General features: G+C 36.0%; 1 protein-coding gene across 4 annotated transcripts in view; it reads left to right on the top strand.

Moving 5' to 3' along the window:
- TTLL11 (tubulin tyrosine ligase like 11) overlaps positions 1-11,533 on the top strand; it is a 237,202-nt gene extending 225,669 nt beyond the window's left edge. For 3 of the 4 annotated variants that reach the window (XM_031954235.1, XM_023507392.2, XM_031954237.1), the window contains one exon: positions 10,727-11,533. In XM_031954235.1, coding sequence (XP_031810095.1) covers positions 10,727-11,013 — 287 coding nt within the window. In that variant the 3' untranslated portion in view covers positions 11,014-11,533. The remainder of the gene's footprint in view (positions 1-10,726) is intronic. The other variant, XM_031954238.1, reaches the window with a different exon arrangement.
- The last annotated feature ends 8,583 nt before the right edge of the window (positions 11,534-20,116 follow it).

Here is a 20,116-nt window from a genome sequence, read left to right as displayed (position 1 = left end):
TCAAGGAATTATTATTACTGAGTAGAATATATTTTTTCCTCTATCCCCTTGGTTTCTCATTCACAATGCAACAAATGGGTTATTCTAATAGGAGAGATCACCTTTCCCCCCATGTAGTATAAAATGCTTATTAAGCCTAGTCAGGTATTTTTTGTACCATTAATCACATTCAGGAAAATAAGACTTATCTTGAGGCTGTTACATCAGGCTGTGACTTTATCGTAATGCTGTCTTCCCACATGGTGAATCAAAATTGGCCTAAGCAATTTGTGTCTGAGTGCTGGTGGAACTGAGTGTGTGAGCCTTAATGAGTAGCCAGCCAGACCTTTTGGCCACTCTCACCTCAGTGCTCCTCTATCCTGTTCTAGCCAGCTGCATGGCATCTCACTTAATGAAATGATGAAATAGTTGTCCGTTTTCCTGATTATGTTTGTTAGTTTGAGTAGAGAAGGCTTCCATGAGTAATGATCTTTCTACAAGGCCTGATCACGTCTTAGCCCTGACTCTTGTTAATTTCCCCAACCAGCCAAGAACAAAGGTGATAGCGATTTCTTGTTGCTATAATAGTTTAAATACAATGAATGCATGAAAGGTATGTTCCCAGAATGCTTATGTAGCAGAGAATGATAGCAGAGCCAACTGGTTTCTCTGTCCTGTAGTAAGGGAATAAGGAAGATTTCAGCACATTTTTAATAAACAATAACAATAACACATTTGTATGTCATCTTAAAATAAAATAGTATTTTTTTCTTTATTGCTACAGAAAACAATGGACTATCATAAAAAGATTTTTGAAACAATAAACATACTTCTAAGAAAGTCATAGAATGTAAGGGTTGGAAGGAACCTTCAGGATTATCTTCTTAGTATGATTTTAGGGCAAGCCTACTCTGAGAAAGGATACAAGATTAGATATTTTCTTCATTTCCTTTACATCTTAGAATTATATTAATCAATTCTTCTTTAGGAATTTGTTTAGAAAATGTCTATATCATATACATTCCTTCAGTGAGCTCTTTAGTGAAATCTTTTCCCTAGCCTTGTGGTTTTAGATTCTTTCAAGCTCCAGGAAAGGTGGTTAAAACAAGACAGTGAAGGTAAGAGAGAGTACAGCAGACAGGGGTATTCTTATGACTAAATATGTCAGAATAAGAATAATCGTTATGTATTGCTCTTCTGGGGAACATTTCATTGCACAGATAGAAATCCACAAGCAAATTCCATTCAAGATAATTCAACTATATATTCTACCAATGATTCTGAACAGAAAACGTGTTATCTTTATGCATTTAGAATTCCATGGGATTTTATACCTCTTCTAGGTAAATGAAATGACAGGAAAGATACATGATATAGAAAGAGGAATGAAAAAAAGAGAGACAGGAGAGTGAATTGGCAAATAGCTATTCTAGCTTGGCTTATTAATAGCCTTGAATGCAGTTTCTATTTGTTTAAAATTTTAGATGTGGAAGGAATCTCAGATCATTCCATCAACCCCCATGTTTTACAGAAGAGGATACTGAAATTTAAAGAGGTGAAGTGACTTAATGACAGAGCTAGAACTAGAGTTAGGGTCTCCTGAGTCCCTGATTAAATGCTCTTTCTACCCCACCACTCAAAGAATATTTAGTATTTTTAAAAATATATACAAGTGAGATTTATTTAAGGATTTTCTTCATAGTAAATCAAGGCCATTTAAAAAAAATTAGAACATGTAATATTAAAAATTGATTGGTAGTTTAGGAAATAACTGCTCTGCCACCATTCCTTCATTTCACACGAGACTGGGACTGACAAAAGGGAAAGAATCTGCCCAAAGTCATAGAGCAAGTCAGGAGCAGAGCCACAGCGATAATCCAGGTCTCTTGTCTCCCAACCTAGTAATCTGTTAGCCATACTACTACTACTATGCATATACTTGATACTAAAGAAAACCAGATGTTTTCCAGGGGAAAAAATTAACATTCAGTATGGAATAATTTTTCTGGCTGTCTGCAATGATTTGGCTTTGAACTGTCCTATTTCCACTCAGAAGCCCCAGAATAGTTATTGCTTTTATTTTTTAACAAGAACACAGGAGTTTTTTCATTAAGTACACAGTACAAATGTAAATTTTTAAGAAAAGAAAGATGAATTAAGAGCCTGGAATGGGCCATGTCCCTGCTACTGTAACTCAAGATGACTAATAGAATCAGCCACTGCCCTCTCATGACCCAACACATCTTGGAGCTGTGGAGTCATTTAGAATGCACTAGGCTTGATTGGAGGGAAATTGTACTCCAGACTGGAAATGTAATATTTTTTCCAGCAATTTCAGTAACCCCAAATTCAGTTTAGAGAAATGTCTAACATTACATAAAATCAAAAATCCTTTTCATAATAAAATAAAGAAGAGAAACTGTTAAGTGGGAAAAATATTGGCGTCAAAAGTATGATATCTAAGATAGACATTTAGATTAGATATAGAAATAAATTAGATACAGATGGATATGCATTGTCTTTCAGACTAAGCATCTATATTTGATATAAAATGAGATATGTGTGTATTATATATACATATATGTGTGAATATATGTATGTGTATGTATATATATATATATATATGTGTATATGTATGTATATATCTTGGATACCAGACTTGTATTAGTGATATATGAAGATAGATATACACATCTGTATCTATGTATATATCTACATACATATATGTAGTGTGTATCAATATCTGATATATGTGGATAGATATTTATATCCACATATATAGACATTTTTATGCATATATATATAAAGAGAGAGAGAAGAGAGAAATGGATACAAATATATGCCAATAAGAGCCACCCCCAATAGATAAGTGGTCAAAGGATATGAATAATCTTTAAAAGAAAAATTATAAACTAGAAATGACTATTTAAAAATATGTTCCAAATCACTTATTGTAATAGAAATGACAAATAAAAATCATTCTTGAGGCATCATTTCACACTGTGCAAAGTGGAAAAGATTTTTAAAAAAACCACAACCCAGGAATGGTCAATGTTAAGAGGTTATAGCACCAGTGTTGATGGCATCCTTATCTTCAGGGGATTTTTTTGAGATGTTGAGATGTGAATATGCAAGAAAAGTGATTAAGCTGCACATATCCTTTGTCTCAGAAATTGCATTGGACATGTACTATAAGGAAGTTGAGTACAAGAGTACCATATACCACAACATTTATTCCAATATTCCATATAATAGCAAAAAACCTAGAAACAAAATAGGTGCCCCAAAAGTGGGAAATATCTCATAAAACCATGATATGTGAATATTAATGGAATATTACATATAATTAGAAATGATAACTAAAAAGAGTCAGAGAAACCTGGGAAGATTTATTAGAAATTAAATAGAGCAAACATAACTAAAAGAATAATATAATAACTGTATAAATCAAAAGATCACCAAAAAGTAAGTAAAACTCTTGAGTTAATTTTTTAAAATAGTAAATCCTCTTCCTAGCAGAAAGACAGAGGACTACTAAGAACAGTATACATTAGCAGATATGGTCATGGTATCAGATATTTTTGCTTAATTATTACTCTGTATTACAAAGAAAGGAAGAATTTTTAACTATAGAAATTATTTTGATGAAAACATAAAGGTTAATGATTTTAAAAAGTAATTAAAAATTCCCAGAAGTTTATTCAGTGTGAATTGTGTCTGGTTAAGCCCACATGAAGATAATTAATTTCATATAGTTCACAATTATTAAGTATTTTCTGTGTGCAAAGCAGTTTGTTCATCACTGGAGATATACAACTGAATAAAGGCCAGTCCCTGACCTTCCAAAAATATTATACGCTGAGGGTAGTAGCAGAATATATATATATATATATATATATATATATATATATATATATACACATATATATAGAGAGAGAGATGTTTAAAATAAATTAGAATATAACTAAAGTAGAGGAATATAAGGCACAATGAAATTAGGTGAGGAAGTGATCACTATTAGCCAGGGAAAACCAAAAGTAAGTTTCATGGAGAAGATGACATTTGAATGAATTTTAAAGGATGAGTATATTTTCAGTAGATCATATCACTGGGAGGAAAGGAATTCTAGGAGTAAGAAATGATTAAGAACAAAGTCTTAGTTATTATTGGTTTTCAGGAAAATGGCAAGTTAAAGTGAACAGACTGAATATTCCCCTGGCTGACATTATATAACTGTACAATAGGACTTTTGATCCTTAATTCAGCATTAAGCATTAAAACTAATATTCAGATTTCTTTTTAAGTGAGACATTCTAACAAGCCATTAAAAACAATGTAGCCAAAAATTACTTACTACTACTAATGGTACATGATATAAAGCCTTTACATTCATTTACACAGATGATCCTCACAAAGACCCTGAGGTGGGTTGGGCAAGTATTATTATCCCCATTTAATAGATTAGGAAACTGAGGCTCCAAGTGGTCATTAAACCTCAAATGGTAGTTTTTTTCATCAAAATGTCTTTTAACTCATTCTTTTAAAACTCCAGAAATGCATCTTTAATTTAATTTTATTAAATCTGAAGCCCTGAGCCATGCCTTTTTCTGTATTTGGGCAGGTCCCATTTGTTTCTTTGCAGATGAATTAAATCCACTTGCAAATTGATCAATTTCTGCTTTGGGTACTTAAGTATAGATTTATGGAGATTATAATTAGCAGTAGAAGTGAAGGAACAGATAAGAATTCAAGTCTGGAACATTTTAGCCTCACAGCATACATGTTTCCTCGGGGGTTCATACAATTTGAGAGCTCTAAAGGAATCTTTGCAAAAAAAAAAAAAAAAATCCAGAATTTTAGAACTGCAAGAAGATTAAGAGATTATTTAGAACTATTCTACCCTGTATCACAAAATGGAAATTCCATAATGTGTGTGTGTGTGTGTGTGTGAAAGAGAGAGAGAGAGAGAGAAAGAGAGAGAGAGAGAGAAGGAGAGTAAGAGAGAGAGGGAGAGGGAGAGGGAGAGGGAAAGAGAGAGAGGGAAAGGGAGAATATAGTATTTTAAGGTTCGCAGAGCACATTATATACATAATCTTATATGATGATTATCTAAAAAATAACCCCATAGACAGTTATTCCCATTTCTAGCATTACTTCTGATGCTCTTATACCTTCTTTTCCCCCTCCTCCTTCTTGTGACCTAAATTCTTTTAAATGAGACTTCTTCCTACTCAGAGTCATAGATGGGACTGGGCATTGATATGGAAGAAGGAAATTGCTTTTCCCCCACTGTAATTCAGAGACTTGTCATCCACACACTTGTACGTTCTTTACTAACCTTGTGAGGACTGGTAGGGAAGGTCTGGCCTTGAGATAGAGCATGAAGGAGCAAGTTTTCAGGTTGATTAAGTTTGGGGAAAAGAGGGAATAAATCAGTTCTCCACAACTTCATATGTGGTCATACTGTCTCTCTTGTGCACCAATCTGCACAAGTCAGTGAATGTACAGATAACAGTGTCCTCTTGAATGTCACAAGAAAAACATGTTCAGAGCAACAAAGATGACACAGAAGAATGGGATCAGAGATATAATGTGGAATCCTGGTATCAGGGATGAATATACCTTCCTTTCTTACAAACTCCTATGGGGTATCAGGCCAGAATTTTTTCTCCAATTGTATTCATCCCTGACTTGTGCAGATTGGTGCAGAGAGGCTCAGGCCTCCCCTTGACTGAACTTGGATTCCTCTTACTATGATCAATTCCCAGGCTATCAGCAATGGACTGTTTTTGTCAGGAAAAGAAAAGGAAAAAAGCCCCTCATGTTAGAGTCATGTCCTTTCCCTGGCCCAAAAATGGAGGAGATGCTTTGCTCCTCTCACATCCCAGCAATTAGACCTGATGTGCATGTAAATTGACTGTTTTGAGAGGGGACAAAAAAAAGGAAAACCTTTAGTCACAGGGTCCTAGATGTATCTATATAGATATATGCATATAATATATATGGTTAGAATTAAGACATTAAGCTAAGCAAATGGCAAAACAGATTATGTGATATTGTACAAAGTGAATTTGCAATCAGGAGACTTGGATTTACAGTGTAATAATGAATAGCTTGTTTAATCTCTCTGAGCTTTAGTTTTCTTATCTATAAAATAATCCTGATACTATCACCTCCTTTAATGAGGAATCTCTTTGTAAATCTTAAAGCATATAGAAATTATAAATATTATTATCAAGATCATTCTCATTATCATAGGTCCTCTTTAATACCTTTTGGTTTTTACATAGTGCTTTGCGACTCATTTTCCCATTTGATTCTCACAACACTGCAGAGTGGATGGGGTAGGTAAAACTCACAATCATACAAGTTCAAACCCTGCACTCCCACCCCTCCTCCATCTTCATCAGGAGAAATCTCAACCCAATACAGATAAGTAATTTGTCCAAGATCACGCAGCAAGTCAAGGTTAGAATCCAGGTTCCCTGAGAATGCAAAGTATTGTCCTGTCCCTTGCCCATGATCACCAAGCTGATAAGCAGTGAAGCCAGGACCTGAAGTCTTCTGCTTTCCTGCTAAATATACCTTCCACTATATTGCATCTTCTCTCTGTTTAGTAGGAATGTGGGAATATTAAAAATTTAAATCTAAAACATACTGTAACTTTTCCTAAATTGTTATGTAGTGATTCACATACTACTAAAGACCTGGTAACCTAGATTATTTAAAAGGCATTTTACCTCCTTACTTCTCCTCCACTGCCACTCCCTTCCCAAATTCTTTTGAGCTAAAGAAAATTTGCTTGCCTGAGACTCAGTGCATATTGGCATGGGTTAAACGACTTCTTTCTATTTACCATTTTGAGGCCAGAAGAATCTCTCATCAACTAAGTTTTAAAGCATTTGAAAATCAGCAGTGATGGGGCCAATTACTTCTTTGCTAGGCTGCTCTGTCCCATGGAAACAGCTTGTGAATGAATACTTCAGCATGTCACTGGCCCTATCCTGATTATCAAATGTATCATCACTTACCTTTCAGACTAATTGAACACCATCTTTCATTCTGTTCATAAAATGAAATTGTGGATGAAACATTCTATATAGAGAATGACATCCAGAAGGTAAATATGTTCTACTTAAATAAAGTACATCTACTTAAGTACATCCCTAAATTCTTTCTGAACCTCAGTTTCCTCATTTGTAAAATGAAGATTAAAAGTGCTCACATTATCTGCCTCACAAGGTTGCTGTGAAGAGCAAATCACTATGTAAATGAGAGTGCCAATTTGCTTTGTCACCATAAAACATTGTATATTTGACTTAAAGTGATGATGATCATAGGCTTGGAGCAAGAAAGGTCTCTAAACTCATTTAATCTAATCTTCTCGTGTTATAGAGGAGGAAACTGAAACTTGGAGAACTTAAATGACTTGCCTCAGTCATACAGATAGTAAGCTAGGATTTGAACAGTCATCCTTTATCTCCAGATGCTAAGTCTTTCCAGTACATCATGTCAGAGAAAGTTGGGTGGGATGATGATGATAGTGGTAGTAGTGAAATGAAATTAATTGTTATTGGGAGGCCTTTTAGCTTTAATAGAAGGATTTGGGTCATCAGTCATACAAATTAATTGTGTGGCCTGTGGCAAATAATTTCACCTCTTTTGGACTGAATTTCTTCATTTGTGAAATGAAATTATACCATAAATATCTAAGATCTGTCCTAGCTATGTTATTCTGTATTGTGTTCTAACATTCCAGAGTCTAGGTTTTAGCATTCTTAAGTTTTTTTCAGTTCTAATATGCCATGTCCTACATTATGCATGTATTAAGGTTTCCCAAAGAGTTACCATTCTATGTGCTATGTCATAGCATTCTCTGTTTTAAGACCATTTTAAGTACCAACTCTGATTCTTTTCAACTGATTGCCTCAATTCCTAATGTCTGATGCTTTTGTGGATATACCTTAGAATAATTGAATCTGAAAGTTGCAGAAGTGGAAAATCTTATAGATCATCTAGACTATCTTCCTCCTCTGCATCTGTCCAGAATTTTGGGGGTTGTGTTGATTTTGTTTGTTTGATTAGTGGGAGTGTTTTCTTTTCAAAACTTTTCCTGTTAACTACGAAGGGAGCAAGTAACTTGGGAAAAGTTCTGAAGTGAACTATAAGTAAAGCGAAAATTCTGCTTGATTTGGATTGGGTGGGGCAAGAAGGAGAGAAGAAATAAATACCTGTGTGTTTTCTCAGCCCATAGGTTTAAGAGGAGGGTTTATGCAGAAAAAATAATTGATCTGATAGATCCCAGAGCATATAAATAATACAGTATTTACAAAGCTGAATGTATCCAAAACAAGGACTTTGATTTGAAAGATCTCATCCTCTTCACCCTCTATGAGCCAAAATTGTCTAAAATTCTGGGTGAAATTTCACTATGGCTTTGGTGTCAGAGAAGGCTGACAAAATCCAACCTACGCAAAGAAAAGATTTCCTTTCCACTTTCCCTGGGAGAAAACATTGATTCATGCCTCAATGGAGAATTTTGGACAGAGAGAAGGCTTTGTTTTTGACAGTGACATTGAATTTTAATTGGCTCATCCTTTTGTGGTATAATTGGATTGGACTTGAAATCAGGAAGCCCAAGTTTGAATCTTGGGTCTGTCATTTTTGTTAACTGTATAATCTACGACAAATAGCTTAAGTGGTTTTTCCCACAAGCAGCCTTTAAGGGAGTAGGCACAGTATTGTGAAATGAGCACTAGATTAAGAATCAAAAAAACCTGGTGGATTCAAGGCTCAACTCTAATAAAAAACTGTGTGACCATGGGCAAATTATAGCACCTTTTTGACCCTCAATTTCCTTACCTGTAAAAAGGAGATAATAACACACTACCTATTTCATAGGGATAGTTTGAAGAAAACATTTACATTTATAGCACTATAGGAACAGGAGTAATCATTGATGTGGCTAGGTATTATGAGTATCTATTTTTAGGTATTATGAGTATTATTAGTATCTAGATACTATCATTATTATTCTTATTTTTAGTTCTTATGAGTGTCTATTGTTATCATCTAGATACTGTTGTTAGTATCTTCATTTTTAGTTATCCTGAGTGTATATTATTTTAGCATCTAGATACTATTATAAGTATCCTCATCTTTAGTTATTATGAATGTCTATTATTAACATCTAGATACTATTGTTAGTATCTTCATTTTTAGTTATCCTGAGTGTCTATTATTTTAGCATCTAGATACTATTATTAGTATCCTCATCTTTAGTTATTATGAATATCTATTATTAACATCTATATACTATTATTAGTATCTTCATTTTTAGTTATCTTGAGTGTCTATTATTAGTATCCTCATCTTTAGTTATTATGAATGTCTATTATTAACATCTAGATACTATTATTAGTATCCTTATTTCCAAGGTCTTCACAAAGCTTCTAGATAGGGAGCTGGGACTCAAATCTGTGTTTTGATTCCAAATCCATTGTGCTCTCTTAGTTTGTAAAATAATTTGTAAAATTTTGTCAAAATCTAGAAAATGTGGATAATAATCAGCCTAGCTCATAGGAGTATTAGGAAGGTGAATAACAACTCATATTTCTGTGGCATTTTACAATCACTTCTTAAGTGAGCTCCCTGCTTCCACTCTCTCTTTCCACCAGTCCATGTTTCATGAGTTTATAAATGACCTTTCCTATGTTCAGGTTAATGATATCATTCGGGGACTCAAAAATTCGTAGCTTACTTTTGCATATGAGTGCCTTAGCTCAGGGGTGGGAAACATCCAGCCCTTGGGCCACATAAGGGCAGGGGAAATGATTTAATCTATCCCTGAAACCTAGGTGCAACAACCTTCCACTGGTTGAATTTTTAAGTTGATAATTTTGTATGGCTCAGAATGATGTTCTAAATATCCAGATGGCCCTTGGCTGAAAAAGGTTCCCCACCCCTGCCTTTAGCTGTACATTTGATATGGTTCTACCTCTCCTTCTTAACCTTCATTCTCCTTCTCACACTCTATTTCCACTAAACTGGTCTGTAAGTAGTTTCTCTAAACTCAGTCCATTCTCTGCTGCCTTTTTGCCATGGGGCCCCAAGCTGGAAGCTCATTGTCTCCTTATTTCCACCTTTTACAAGTCTTCTCTTCCATCAGGGCTAACCTTGGGCTCCACATTCTTAATGAAACCTTCCCTAAACCACTCCACTAAACATGTTCTCTTCCTTGCTTAATGTTTTTAGAGCCTTTCTAAGATGTTTTCTTGCCCCCTCCCACCCTGTGCCTAGTTGATGATAAGTTCTTTGAGAACAAGGACTGTGTAATTTTTTAAAATCTTGGTGTCCTCAGTATCCCACATGATGTCTTAAACATAATAGGTTTTTAATAAATGTTTGTCAAACTGAACAAAATCCTTATTTGACAGATGAGAAAAGTAAGACTTAGAGAAATTATGTGACTTTGCCCATAACCACTCATTTAGTGTCAGAGATACAATTCATATCTAAGTCTTGTAAACTCCAAGTCCAGTGCTCTTTTTCTTTCATCATACTGTCTCTCATCCAGTTCCAGGAAAAAATTGCATATGAAGCACTAGATAATTATAAATTAATATTATTAATAATAATATCAATAATAATCTCCCCTGATTGTTAAGAGTTTGGGATGTCAAGCCCTCAGTCAGAAAGATTAGTTCTGGATTCTCTTTATCTAATCTCAACTCTTTTTGTTCCCCAGGTATGTGTTTGCAAGCCTTTGTGGAAGCATTCTTCTTTCTGGCCCAGAGAAGGTTCAAGCAGTCATCACTACAAGAACAAGTTACCTCTTTGATAGATCTGTGTGAATATCACTTGACCGTACTGGATGAGAAACGCCTTCTGTACAGCAAAAGCACCTCTATCAGGCCTCCGGTCATCAATTCTTCCCAAGACAGGCTCCCTCTCACCCAGCCACCAAATGGATCTTTCCTTCCCCGAAATAACACTGCCAATAAATTTGCCCACTACAGACATCCTCATTCTTGAGGGAATGGCGCTTTGGTTTGGAAGAAGAAACTCATAGAGAATGTCAGGGCTGACGAGGGCTCCCCTCCCCATGAGCATGTGGCTGCTGGTGAAATGTGGAATGCCAAGTTTTTCTATTGCTAAATGCTCTCACCTATTTATTTCCCATTTCCCTAAGTTCCATGCTTCTAAAAGTGAATGCTCTGCGTGCAACTGTCTGTGGCCCCAGCCCTTCTTTTTCAGTTCATCAATGGATGGGCTGTGTATCTTTTGTGACAAAGTCCATTCTTCTTACTTTATGGAATACCACATATGAAGACAGTGGGAATGAATTCGTGTTGTCAAGACCACTGACTCCTGGGGATGATAGCCATGGAGGAGACAGTCCAAGGAAAAGAAATCTCAGGATTTCTGTGGCCTCTTCAAGAACCAAGAGCCATTTTGTGTCACCTTCCAGTCAATGGGTAGAAAATGATTTGGGAGAATCAAGTAGAAGTATACAAATCTGCAGTCCCTAATATATATGCATGTGTCTCAATGAGTTAACCTAGTGTTTTGGATTAGTTGGCCCCATTTCTGCAATTTTCTATTTTTACATTTGAGAACCATAGATTTGGGTTGGTGCTACTCAGTGGTATACACTGGGAAGTATGGTTTTTGTACCCCTAGATTCCTAAAACACAGAAATTACCACCACCTATGGATCTTTATAGATGGTGTGTATAATGAAGACTTGTCAGAGAGACAAGCTGCTTTACCTCTACGATTTGGGACAAGAGAAAGAAAGGAGGTAACACCTTCTCCTTACTCCTCAGGAAATTTTTAATTCTTATTTTAAAAAGAAGCTAATTTTGCAGGATGGAATCTTAGAATTTAAAAGGGTCTTGGAATACAAAATGCTAGAATATAGGACATAGAATATTAGATATGAAAAAAAACATTCAAATACTGAATGAAAGAAAAAACAATATTAGAGCTAGAAGAAAAGCAACTGAAAGCATAGAATACAGGAACATAAAATACTGAGCTAGAAGGAATCTTACAACATCAAATTCCAGTGTTAAGAGAAACCTAAAAGCTACATAGTTTAATCCCCTAATTTTACAGATGGGAAAACTAAGACCCAGAGCTGGGGAGTGGCAGAACCAGCAACAGAACTCAGGTCTCTGCACTCCCAGACTCATGAGCAACCTCTAACAACACATTGCCTCTCCATTTATAGGTCTTTGTATTCAGGGATGGCTGTGCTGCAGATCTGAGCAACTCAGCATTCTGATACCTCTTTTGACTGTAATAGTTTGCCCAGAAGACCCTGTTATAATTAATATTCCTATATAGTGCAAGGATAAGAAACAGAGCTTAGAGAAACTTTCACTTTATATAACAAATGGATTTCATAGTAAAAGACTTGCTCAAAGCATTTAAGCACAGCTTGCTATCTTCTTTGGACCAGAACTGAGTCTGTGTACAGAACTAGAGCTTCTCATCTTTTCTGAAATTTTGTTTTCAGAAAGCATGACAATGCCAATATCTAGCAATTTTTAGCTCTATACCAGCACTTTAAAAAAATAAGTTTATTAAGCACCAAATAGAAGTTAAGAGTTACAGAATAGAAAAGTCATAGAATAGCCAGAAGGGCTCCTAGAACCCAGCATGTAGAATGTTAGGAAATAAAGCATTAGTTTAGTTTGAACCAGAGGGGACATGGAGATCTAATTCAAGGCATTCAGTCTGCAGAAGACGAAAAGAAAGGATTTAGCAAAGATCCCCTGATGGCAGGGCTAGGAACCAAGTCTTCAGCTTTCCACACTATGAGCAAAGCCCTGTTCTTGAGTTTCATAGGACGTAGAAAAGTGGACAAGAGTTTGGCCCTTTGGGCTAGGAATTTATAATTGAATGATCAGTCAGTCAACATGAAGCTTTTAAGCAACTACTATGACAATAGGAGAGGAGTTATACTTAAGACAACTACAATGCAAACTGGAATGTATTGAATGCATAAGAGCAGAGAGATAGCACTCATTTTAGGTTTGGGGAAATCAAAATTTGAGGGCATCTCTATGGTTTCATGTGGCACATGAAATCCTGGAAAGGATTTCAACCAGCAGATGAGGCAGGAAGGCAGCATTCTAGGTGCACTGGTCATTGTGAATAATTGGGCAGAGCTCAGAATGAGGTATCTTTAGGGGATATTTTCAATTATCCCACTTTGGCTAAAACATAGAATATATAAGAGAGAAATTATAGATTATCTAGAAAAATTGGAAGGGATATTATGATGTGTTGCAGTTTTATCTTTCATATGTCAGTAGAGTTTGGAGAGAAGAAGCTTCATGTTTCCTAATTTTGAATGATATTGTAAATATCAGTTCTCACAGCCAGGAATATTCGTTTAGGCCATTGCAGCATTACTAGACAATTTGTTTTCTATATCATGCTCTATTTTTTTTCCCCAAGGTGAATTTTCTCCCTCAATATGTTGCTCATTTTGCAGATTGTGAGGAAGTCTTCTCTGAAGGACACTAGTTCTTCATTGTGATTATTAGGGAAATGAGGTGCCTACCTTACTAAGCTATCCTTATTCCAGTGCCTGACAATGTTAACTTAGGGTCCCTTTATTTTGTTCTGCCCTAACCTCAAGGATTTAGAATCTACCATAAGGGTGTCACCCGGTCTTTTCTGTTCCTCATGTTAAACACTTCTGAAGCTGTCATGTGATAAAAAAAAAAAAAATCAGCCTATTAATAGGTCCACTTCTTTCAGAAAGGGAGAACTGTAATGGAGGCCAAAGGTACCCTAGAGGCAAGCAGGCAGGCAGGCAGGCACATTCTAGGTGGTTTGCTCTGTTGGTTTTCCGCGAGGAGGTATAGAGAGATGTTTTTGAGAAATGTGGGACAAGGGAGCAGAGCACCACAGCAGTATCATGGAAGTGTAGGGGCTTAAGTATCTTCTGCTCAAGAGCCTTCATTTTAGAAATGATAAAACTGCAAGGTCCTCTAAAGACTTGCTTTAAGTGTCACCAACAATAAACAGCAAAACATGGATCATCCAGTTGTGGCTTGAATAAATTCCCTTAAGAATGGGGAACTCATTATTTCCCAAAGTAGCCTCATTACATTATTGAATTTCCCTGATAATAAATCCTTCCTTATATCCATATAATATGAGCTTATACTGCTAAGTTATCCAGTGTAACAAGGAGTCATTTGATGGTAGAGTTTCATGTTCAGCACTAGGTTGGTTAAAGAATGAGAATGGTATTTTAAGCAGTGGAGCTTTCCCGGCCCCCTCAATTCATATTATGTAGGGAACTTCCCACTCAATCTCCAAAAAAAGGATGACTTAGTGGGGGCCAGCGTTTTAATCTGGGATTATAGGGATCTAGTCTCCAACTAGAAGTCATCTTTCCTGCCCCATTCCCACCCCTTCCACTTGCTCCCAGTTACTCACAAAATAGCAAAGTCAACACCAAGCAGATGGTTATCTGAGTTATGAGTTGCTATCTGAGGCTTGGGTTATTGGTAAGCTTGTGGAGGGTTCCTTGTTGCTCTAACATTTTCATTAGGGAAGCAGACAGTTTGCATTACCAGTCTGCTTTCCAAGTCCTTTTTGTGTTGATAAAATGGAAAGGAGAAGGAAGGAGAGAATATACCTAGAGGGTCTCCATCTTTCTTTGGTCCCCTATCACTAGCTGGCTGAACTATCAACATAATACCAGTAATGATATGACAGCCAATTAAAATGGTCATCAATGAGCTTGATGGCAATGTACAGCGCAGATATGCAGAGACATTGGTGGAAGGAAGATTATTTTTAAAAAATGGCTGAAGCGGTAAGGAAAAAATATCCCTAGCTAAGGTTGATGGTGTAATTTTATGTGACCCACCACTATTCCTAGAATTCCATTCCAAGAAGCATCCTAGTATATTTGAAAAAGCCTCAAACTAAAAATCAAGTTCCAGTCTCATCACTGAAGCTTAAAACTATCTCACAGCTGTGTGGGGAATTCTCTGACAAGCATAGCATGTTATACAGAGGCAGTGTGGCTCGGGAGAGAGAAAACTAGCCTCAGAGTTAAGATGATGGCAGTTTGAGACCCTCTGATGCAGATTTAGTGTGTGACCTTAACTTTAAATCACTCACCCTCTTAGTGACTCAGACCACTTCTAAGACTTAATTGCAAAAAAAAATACTGTTCTAAGAACTTAAGAGAACACAAAATGGGTAGAACAATGCACTAGGAGTCAGGAAGATCTGAGTTCAAATTTTGTTTCAGATACTTACCAACTAAGGAACCCATCACTTAAAAATCTCTTAAATGCTTCAGTTTCCTCATCTGTAAAATGAAGATAATTAGTAGCACTTACCTCCCAGAGTAATGGTGAGGATAAGATGAGTTATTTGTAAAATACCTTGCAGATCTTAAAGCATTGTATAAATGCTAGCCATATTATCAGCATTAATAAAGGAAGTTTCCTTTTTAGGAATTCCTAATATCAGTGAAATCACAGATCTGGTTGAAATCCCTCAAACCTTCCCTTCCCCAAACAGCCCAGGCCATATACATGTGTATTAGCATTATTATTATTGCAAAAGTCCAATCCTCATAACTTTTTAAAATATTTTTCCATTTCCCGGTCTCCTAATACTAAATGGAACTACTTAATTCTTTTTTAATCTGAAAAAGTTGATTTCCTGAACATCTCAGTGCCTCACCACTGTTATTTCTATCAGATAATTATAGCCTACACTATGGAAAAATGTGTCTCCTCCATTTCAACTATGCTGATTTCATCAAGCAAACTTGAATTCACAAACTGTGAATACACAAAATAAGTTCCTAAAAATAACAAAGGAAAGCAATTACATTGAAATGAAGTTGCCAAAAAAATTTAAACTATTGCTTGGACCCTCTGACATCTATCTAAGTGCTAAGGGGATCCCAGAGAACCCCTGACTCAATCCTTCCCCTTCCTTGTACAGATGCAGAAACTGAAGTCTAGAAAAATGAAGGGATCATCCAACATTATACTTCTAGCCAGTAGAAGGTATTACATTCAAACCACAATACTATGACACCAAGGATAGAGCTCTTTGCAATATTTATACTCACGGACTCTCTGCTCATGTCTAGGAATAGCAGGAGGAGCCCCGGGCTATATGAGGATCTTGACAGAATGGTTCATGATAACGCATATTTCTGTAGCATGTTAGAGTGTGATTTCTTACAATCCCGGAAGTTGGAAGGTAAATGTCAATATTATCCTCATTTTAAAACTGAAGAAATTCATCTCAGATACAGCCGGGGATTTGCTTGTCACATAACTAGGAAGTGATAAAACTAGAGTTTAAGGCCAGTTTTTGATTCAAAGCCCAGAACTCACTCCAATATTTCACATTTCCATCTAGTTATGAATCAAGAGGTAGCATGTTATAATGGGCTTCAAATGGGTACCTTGAAGCCAAGAATCCTGCCCCAAGAAGAGTACTGACCAAGAAGTCCCAAATCCTGCCTTAGACACAATGCTGGTTATGTGACCCTGGCCAAGTCACTTAAACTCTCAGGCCTAAAGTAACTCTAAGATTCTAAGTTGCAAAAAAGGTGCCAACCAACAAATACCAACAAAATCATTTATCCTGTCCTCTTTAGCATTGATCTAAATGATGTCTCCTTAGTCAATGACATTTTCTTTTTCTGCATTGGTTGAACATGAACAGCACATTAGATCATTTTCATATTTGTATAGACTTAGTCTTTCCTTCGTTTTTTTTCCTAACCCAGCCTATATAGGAGAGACCATACTGGTATGGTAGGAAAAGCATTAGACTTGGGAGTCAGAAGACTGGGCTACATTTGTAAGTTCTGCCACCAATTTGAAATGATCACATCACTTTCTCTTCCAAATCTATAAAATAAAAATGATATTAATGTTACATATTCAGGGGATTGTGAGGATAGTACTTTATAAATTATAAAGGCCTATGTAAATATAAGCTGCTATTCACCTTTTCAAGCCTTTTTTTTTTAAACCAGATTATGTGATTTGTTGCTGTTGTATATGTCAAATTAGGCAACTATCAGCTGGGTGGTGCAGTGGATGGTGTGTGGAGCCTGGAGTCAGGAATACTTAACTCCCTGAGTTCAAATCAGACCTCATAGGCTTCCTAACTCTGTGACCCTAGGCAAGTTACTTAACCCTATTAGTCTCAGTTCTTCATCTGTAAAAATGAGCTCAAACAGAAAATAATAAACCTCTCTAGTATCTTTGCAAAGAAAACCCAAATGGGGTCACAGAGAACTAAACATAATTGAAAAGAGTGAATAAATCTCAATGCAGAATTTCACTGTGTTGGGCATACATCCCTGAGTTATGTAACCATCCTTATGTTTTGATCTTCTGTTGTTTCCAATTTTGAGCTAACTTATATTTCTTCACCAGAATTTTTTTTTCATTTTCACAAACTTCAGGAATTTGACATGAACTGTCAGTAATAAAAAATGGGTTCCCCAACCATCCCATTTTAAATTGTAAAGTGAACTTAAGATCAATCAGTATTGACTTGAAATGGAATTCTTTAATAGAATAGTGGAAGGATTGGAAGTTAGAAAATCTCCATGCAAGGCTTTGCTCTGCCAGTAAGTAGGAGTAGATTTGCCCTTAATCACTCTAAACTTCAAGTTCTTCAGCTATCAAATAAGTGGATTAGATCTCTTAAAAACCCCTTTAGCACTATCAACATCCTGGGTTCAAAGATTGTATATCCTAATGTCCCTTCTAAATCCAAAATTCCAAGCAACCTCTTGAGATCATTATAAGTGGTAAGACAGGTAGCAACTCTTGGTAGTCTCATCCCAGCCCACCCATTTTATTGACAGTATCTTCTCTTAGATCTGTCATACACAAAAACATTGTACTGAACAGTTAACAGGCTTATTTAGGTTTATTCCTCTATATCCTTCCCCTTCTTAGTCTCTGGTTTTCTAAAACTCATTGCTATACAAAGATGAAACCCCCAATCTTGGATTTTGATATCTGTCAAAACAGAGGAGGCTGAAAGGATCATTCCTTACTCCCTCCCCCCCCCCATTGTAAAGTATTTGGAGACATTCATAAGTTGAAAAATGGTGACTTCTCCTTCTTTGACATCTGGCATTTGTCTCATGATTGGCAGAGTGTTGCTTCAAAATAACTTCCAGTTTCTTTCACCAAGTGATTGATGTCCTATACAGATACAGTCTTATATAAGAATTGGACTTGAAATATTATGAATTTGAGTGTCATTTCTTAGATTCTAGCAGTAGTAGAATTCTCCTTAAGGATCCATTTTTTTCCCTCATAAGATAACACACACACACACACACACACACACACATACACACACACACATCTCTTTTCTAGGTGAGATAAATTAACTGCAATGTGTAATAACCTGAAGTCTGGCCTTTCCTTATATTTCTGCCAATCTCATGGTTGGTTTGATGGATGTAATAGAGATTTCTCATATGTTGTATGAATTTCTTTCTCACAAAGTCGGCCCAATTTTCTCCCTGTTCCAAAAGACAAAGGATCTTTGTCGAATAGTCAACATATCCAATTACCTCTATCCCTGGTAGCCTGAAGTCCATATTTTTCTATAACTAGAAAATTGGGCTGCATAATACCTTCTTTAAAAACATACAGAGAATGGTTTTTTCTCTGGTTTTCTAAAGCCCCTAGGCATACAAAGATTTTAAGACTAGCAAAATTACTGATTTTTTTTCTCTCTAATTCATGGGTATTTGCTCTGAAAACTATTTTTAGAGGTCAAAGTAAAATGAATTTTTCCTAGTTTCAATGGCAGGACACATACCAAATGTCCATAAGGGAGAAAAAAGAAGTGTAGTAGATAGACCATAGAAGTGAACTATCCCATTTGAAGACTGACTTCACACTTACTAGTGGCAAGTCAATTAGAAAGACTTGAGTTTTATAGTTTATGGTCCTATAGTGATAGACCTTAGAGACCAACTTGTTCAACTCTGTGCTTTTTCTGAAAGAGGAAACTGAGATTGAGAGGATTTAAATAACTTTCCCAAAGTCATTTAAATCCAGGAACTCCTGATCCAGTATTTGTTTCATCACACGCTATACTCTCTTTTGGGACATTTCCTTTTTGAATATCAGTTTTCTGCCTGCTGCGTTAGATGATCTTAAAGTCCCTAGAAGTTCTGAAATTCTAATATTATATCATTCTAAAATTTAATTTCGAATGTAAGTCCTTAATATCACATTACAATTTAGAAATAATATTGTGAATGAAGAATGAGCTCTTTTAAGTATCATAGTTAGCACCAGACGTGCTAACTCCTGGTTAATTTCTCTATATAGATTCTAAGAAGGAGAAAAGGAATTAGAAAGAAAAAGAGAAGGCTTGGAACAGCTCTTTTCATATCTCAAAAGAAAAGGAAAAGTGTCAAGATAGGAGGACAGGGAATCTGAGAATTTTGACTCAGAAGGGATCTCACATTCTCATTCAGTATAGGAATCTCCACTACAAAATCTTCTAAACTGTGAACTCCCTGGTATGGCATTTGGTATCCCCAAATCTAGTGCCTTCAGCAGATACTTAGTAAACATTGGTTAAATTATTGAACATCCCTGATGCCCACCTATCCTCTGTTTAAATACTAATAGTTAACAGGGAGATCTCTTAATTTATATAATACCATATTCCACGATTGGTCAGTTCATTTCATTAGAAAGGTCTTCCTTATGTTGAACTGAAATCTGTTTCTTAAACAAGTAGGAAGGAGGTAAAATTCCTCCCCAAAATATACTTGAGAGATTCTTTGGATCTGGCTCCGCCCCCAACTTTCCTAAGATTCCTAAGGAATCACTTATTCCTTCTTCCAGTTCCTCATTCTTGCGGATCAATAATTCTGTGTTTCAATTCATGGCATAATATGGGTTGTGCAAGGCCTTACGCCCAATCAGAACTGGGAATAAAAACAAAGACTTTGAAGCATGCTTAAAAGGAATAAAATAATCACAAAACTTAGTTGACAATAATTAGTATTACTCTTTGAGGTCTTCTGTTATGCCCATTTTATAGATGAAGAAGCTAAAAGTTAAATAACTCACCC

The sequence above is a fragment of the Sarcophilus harrisii genome, chromosome 2, assembly GCF_902635505.1.
Source record: "Sarcophilus harrisii chromosome 2, mSarHar1.11, whole genome shotgun sequence".
NCBI lineage: Eukaryota > Metazoa > Chordata > Mammalia > Dasyuromorphia > Dasyuridae > Sarcophilus > Sarcophilus harrisii.
This window is presented reverse-complemented; position numbering and strand designations above follow the sequence as displayed.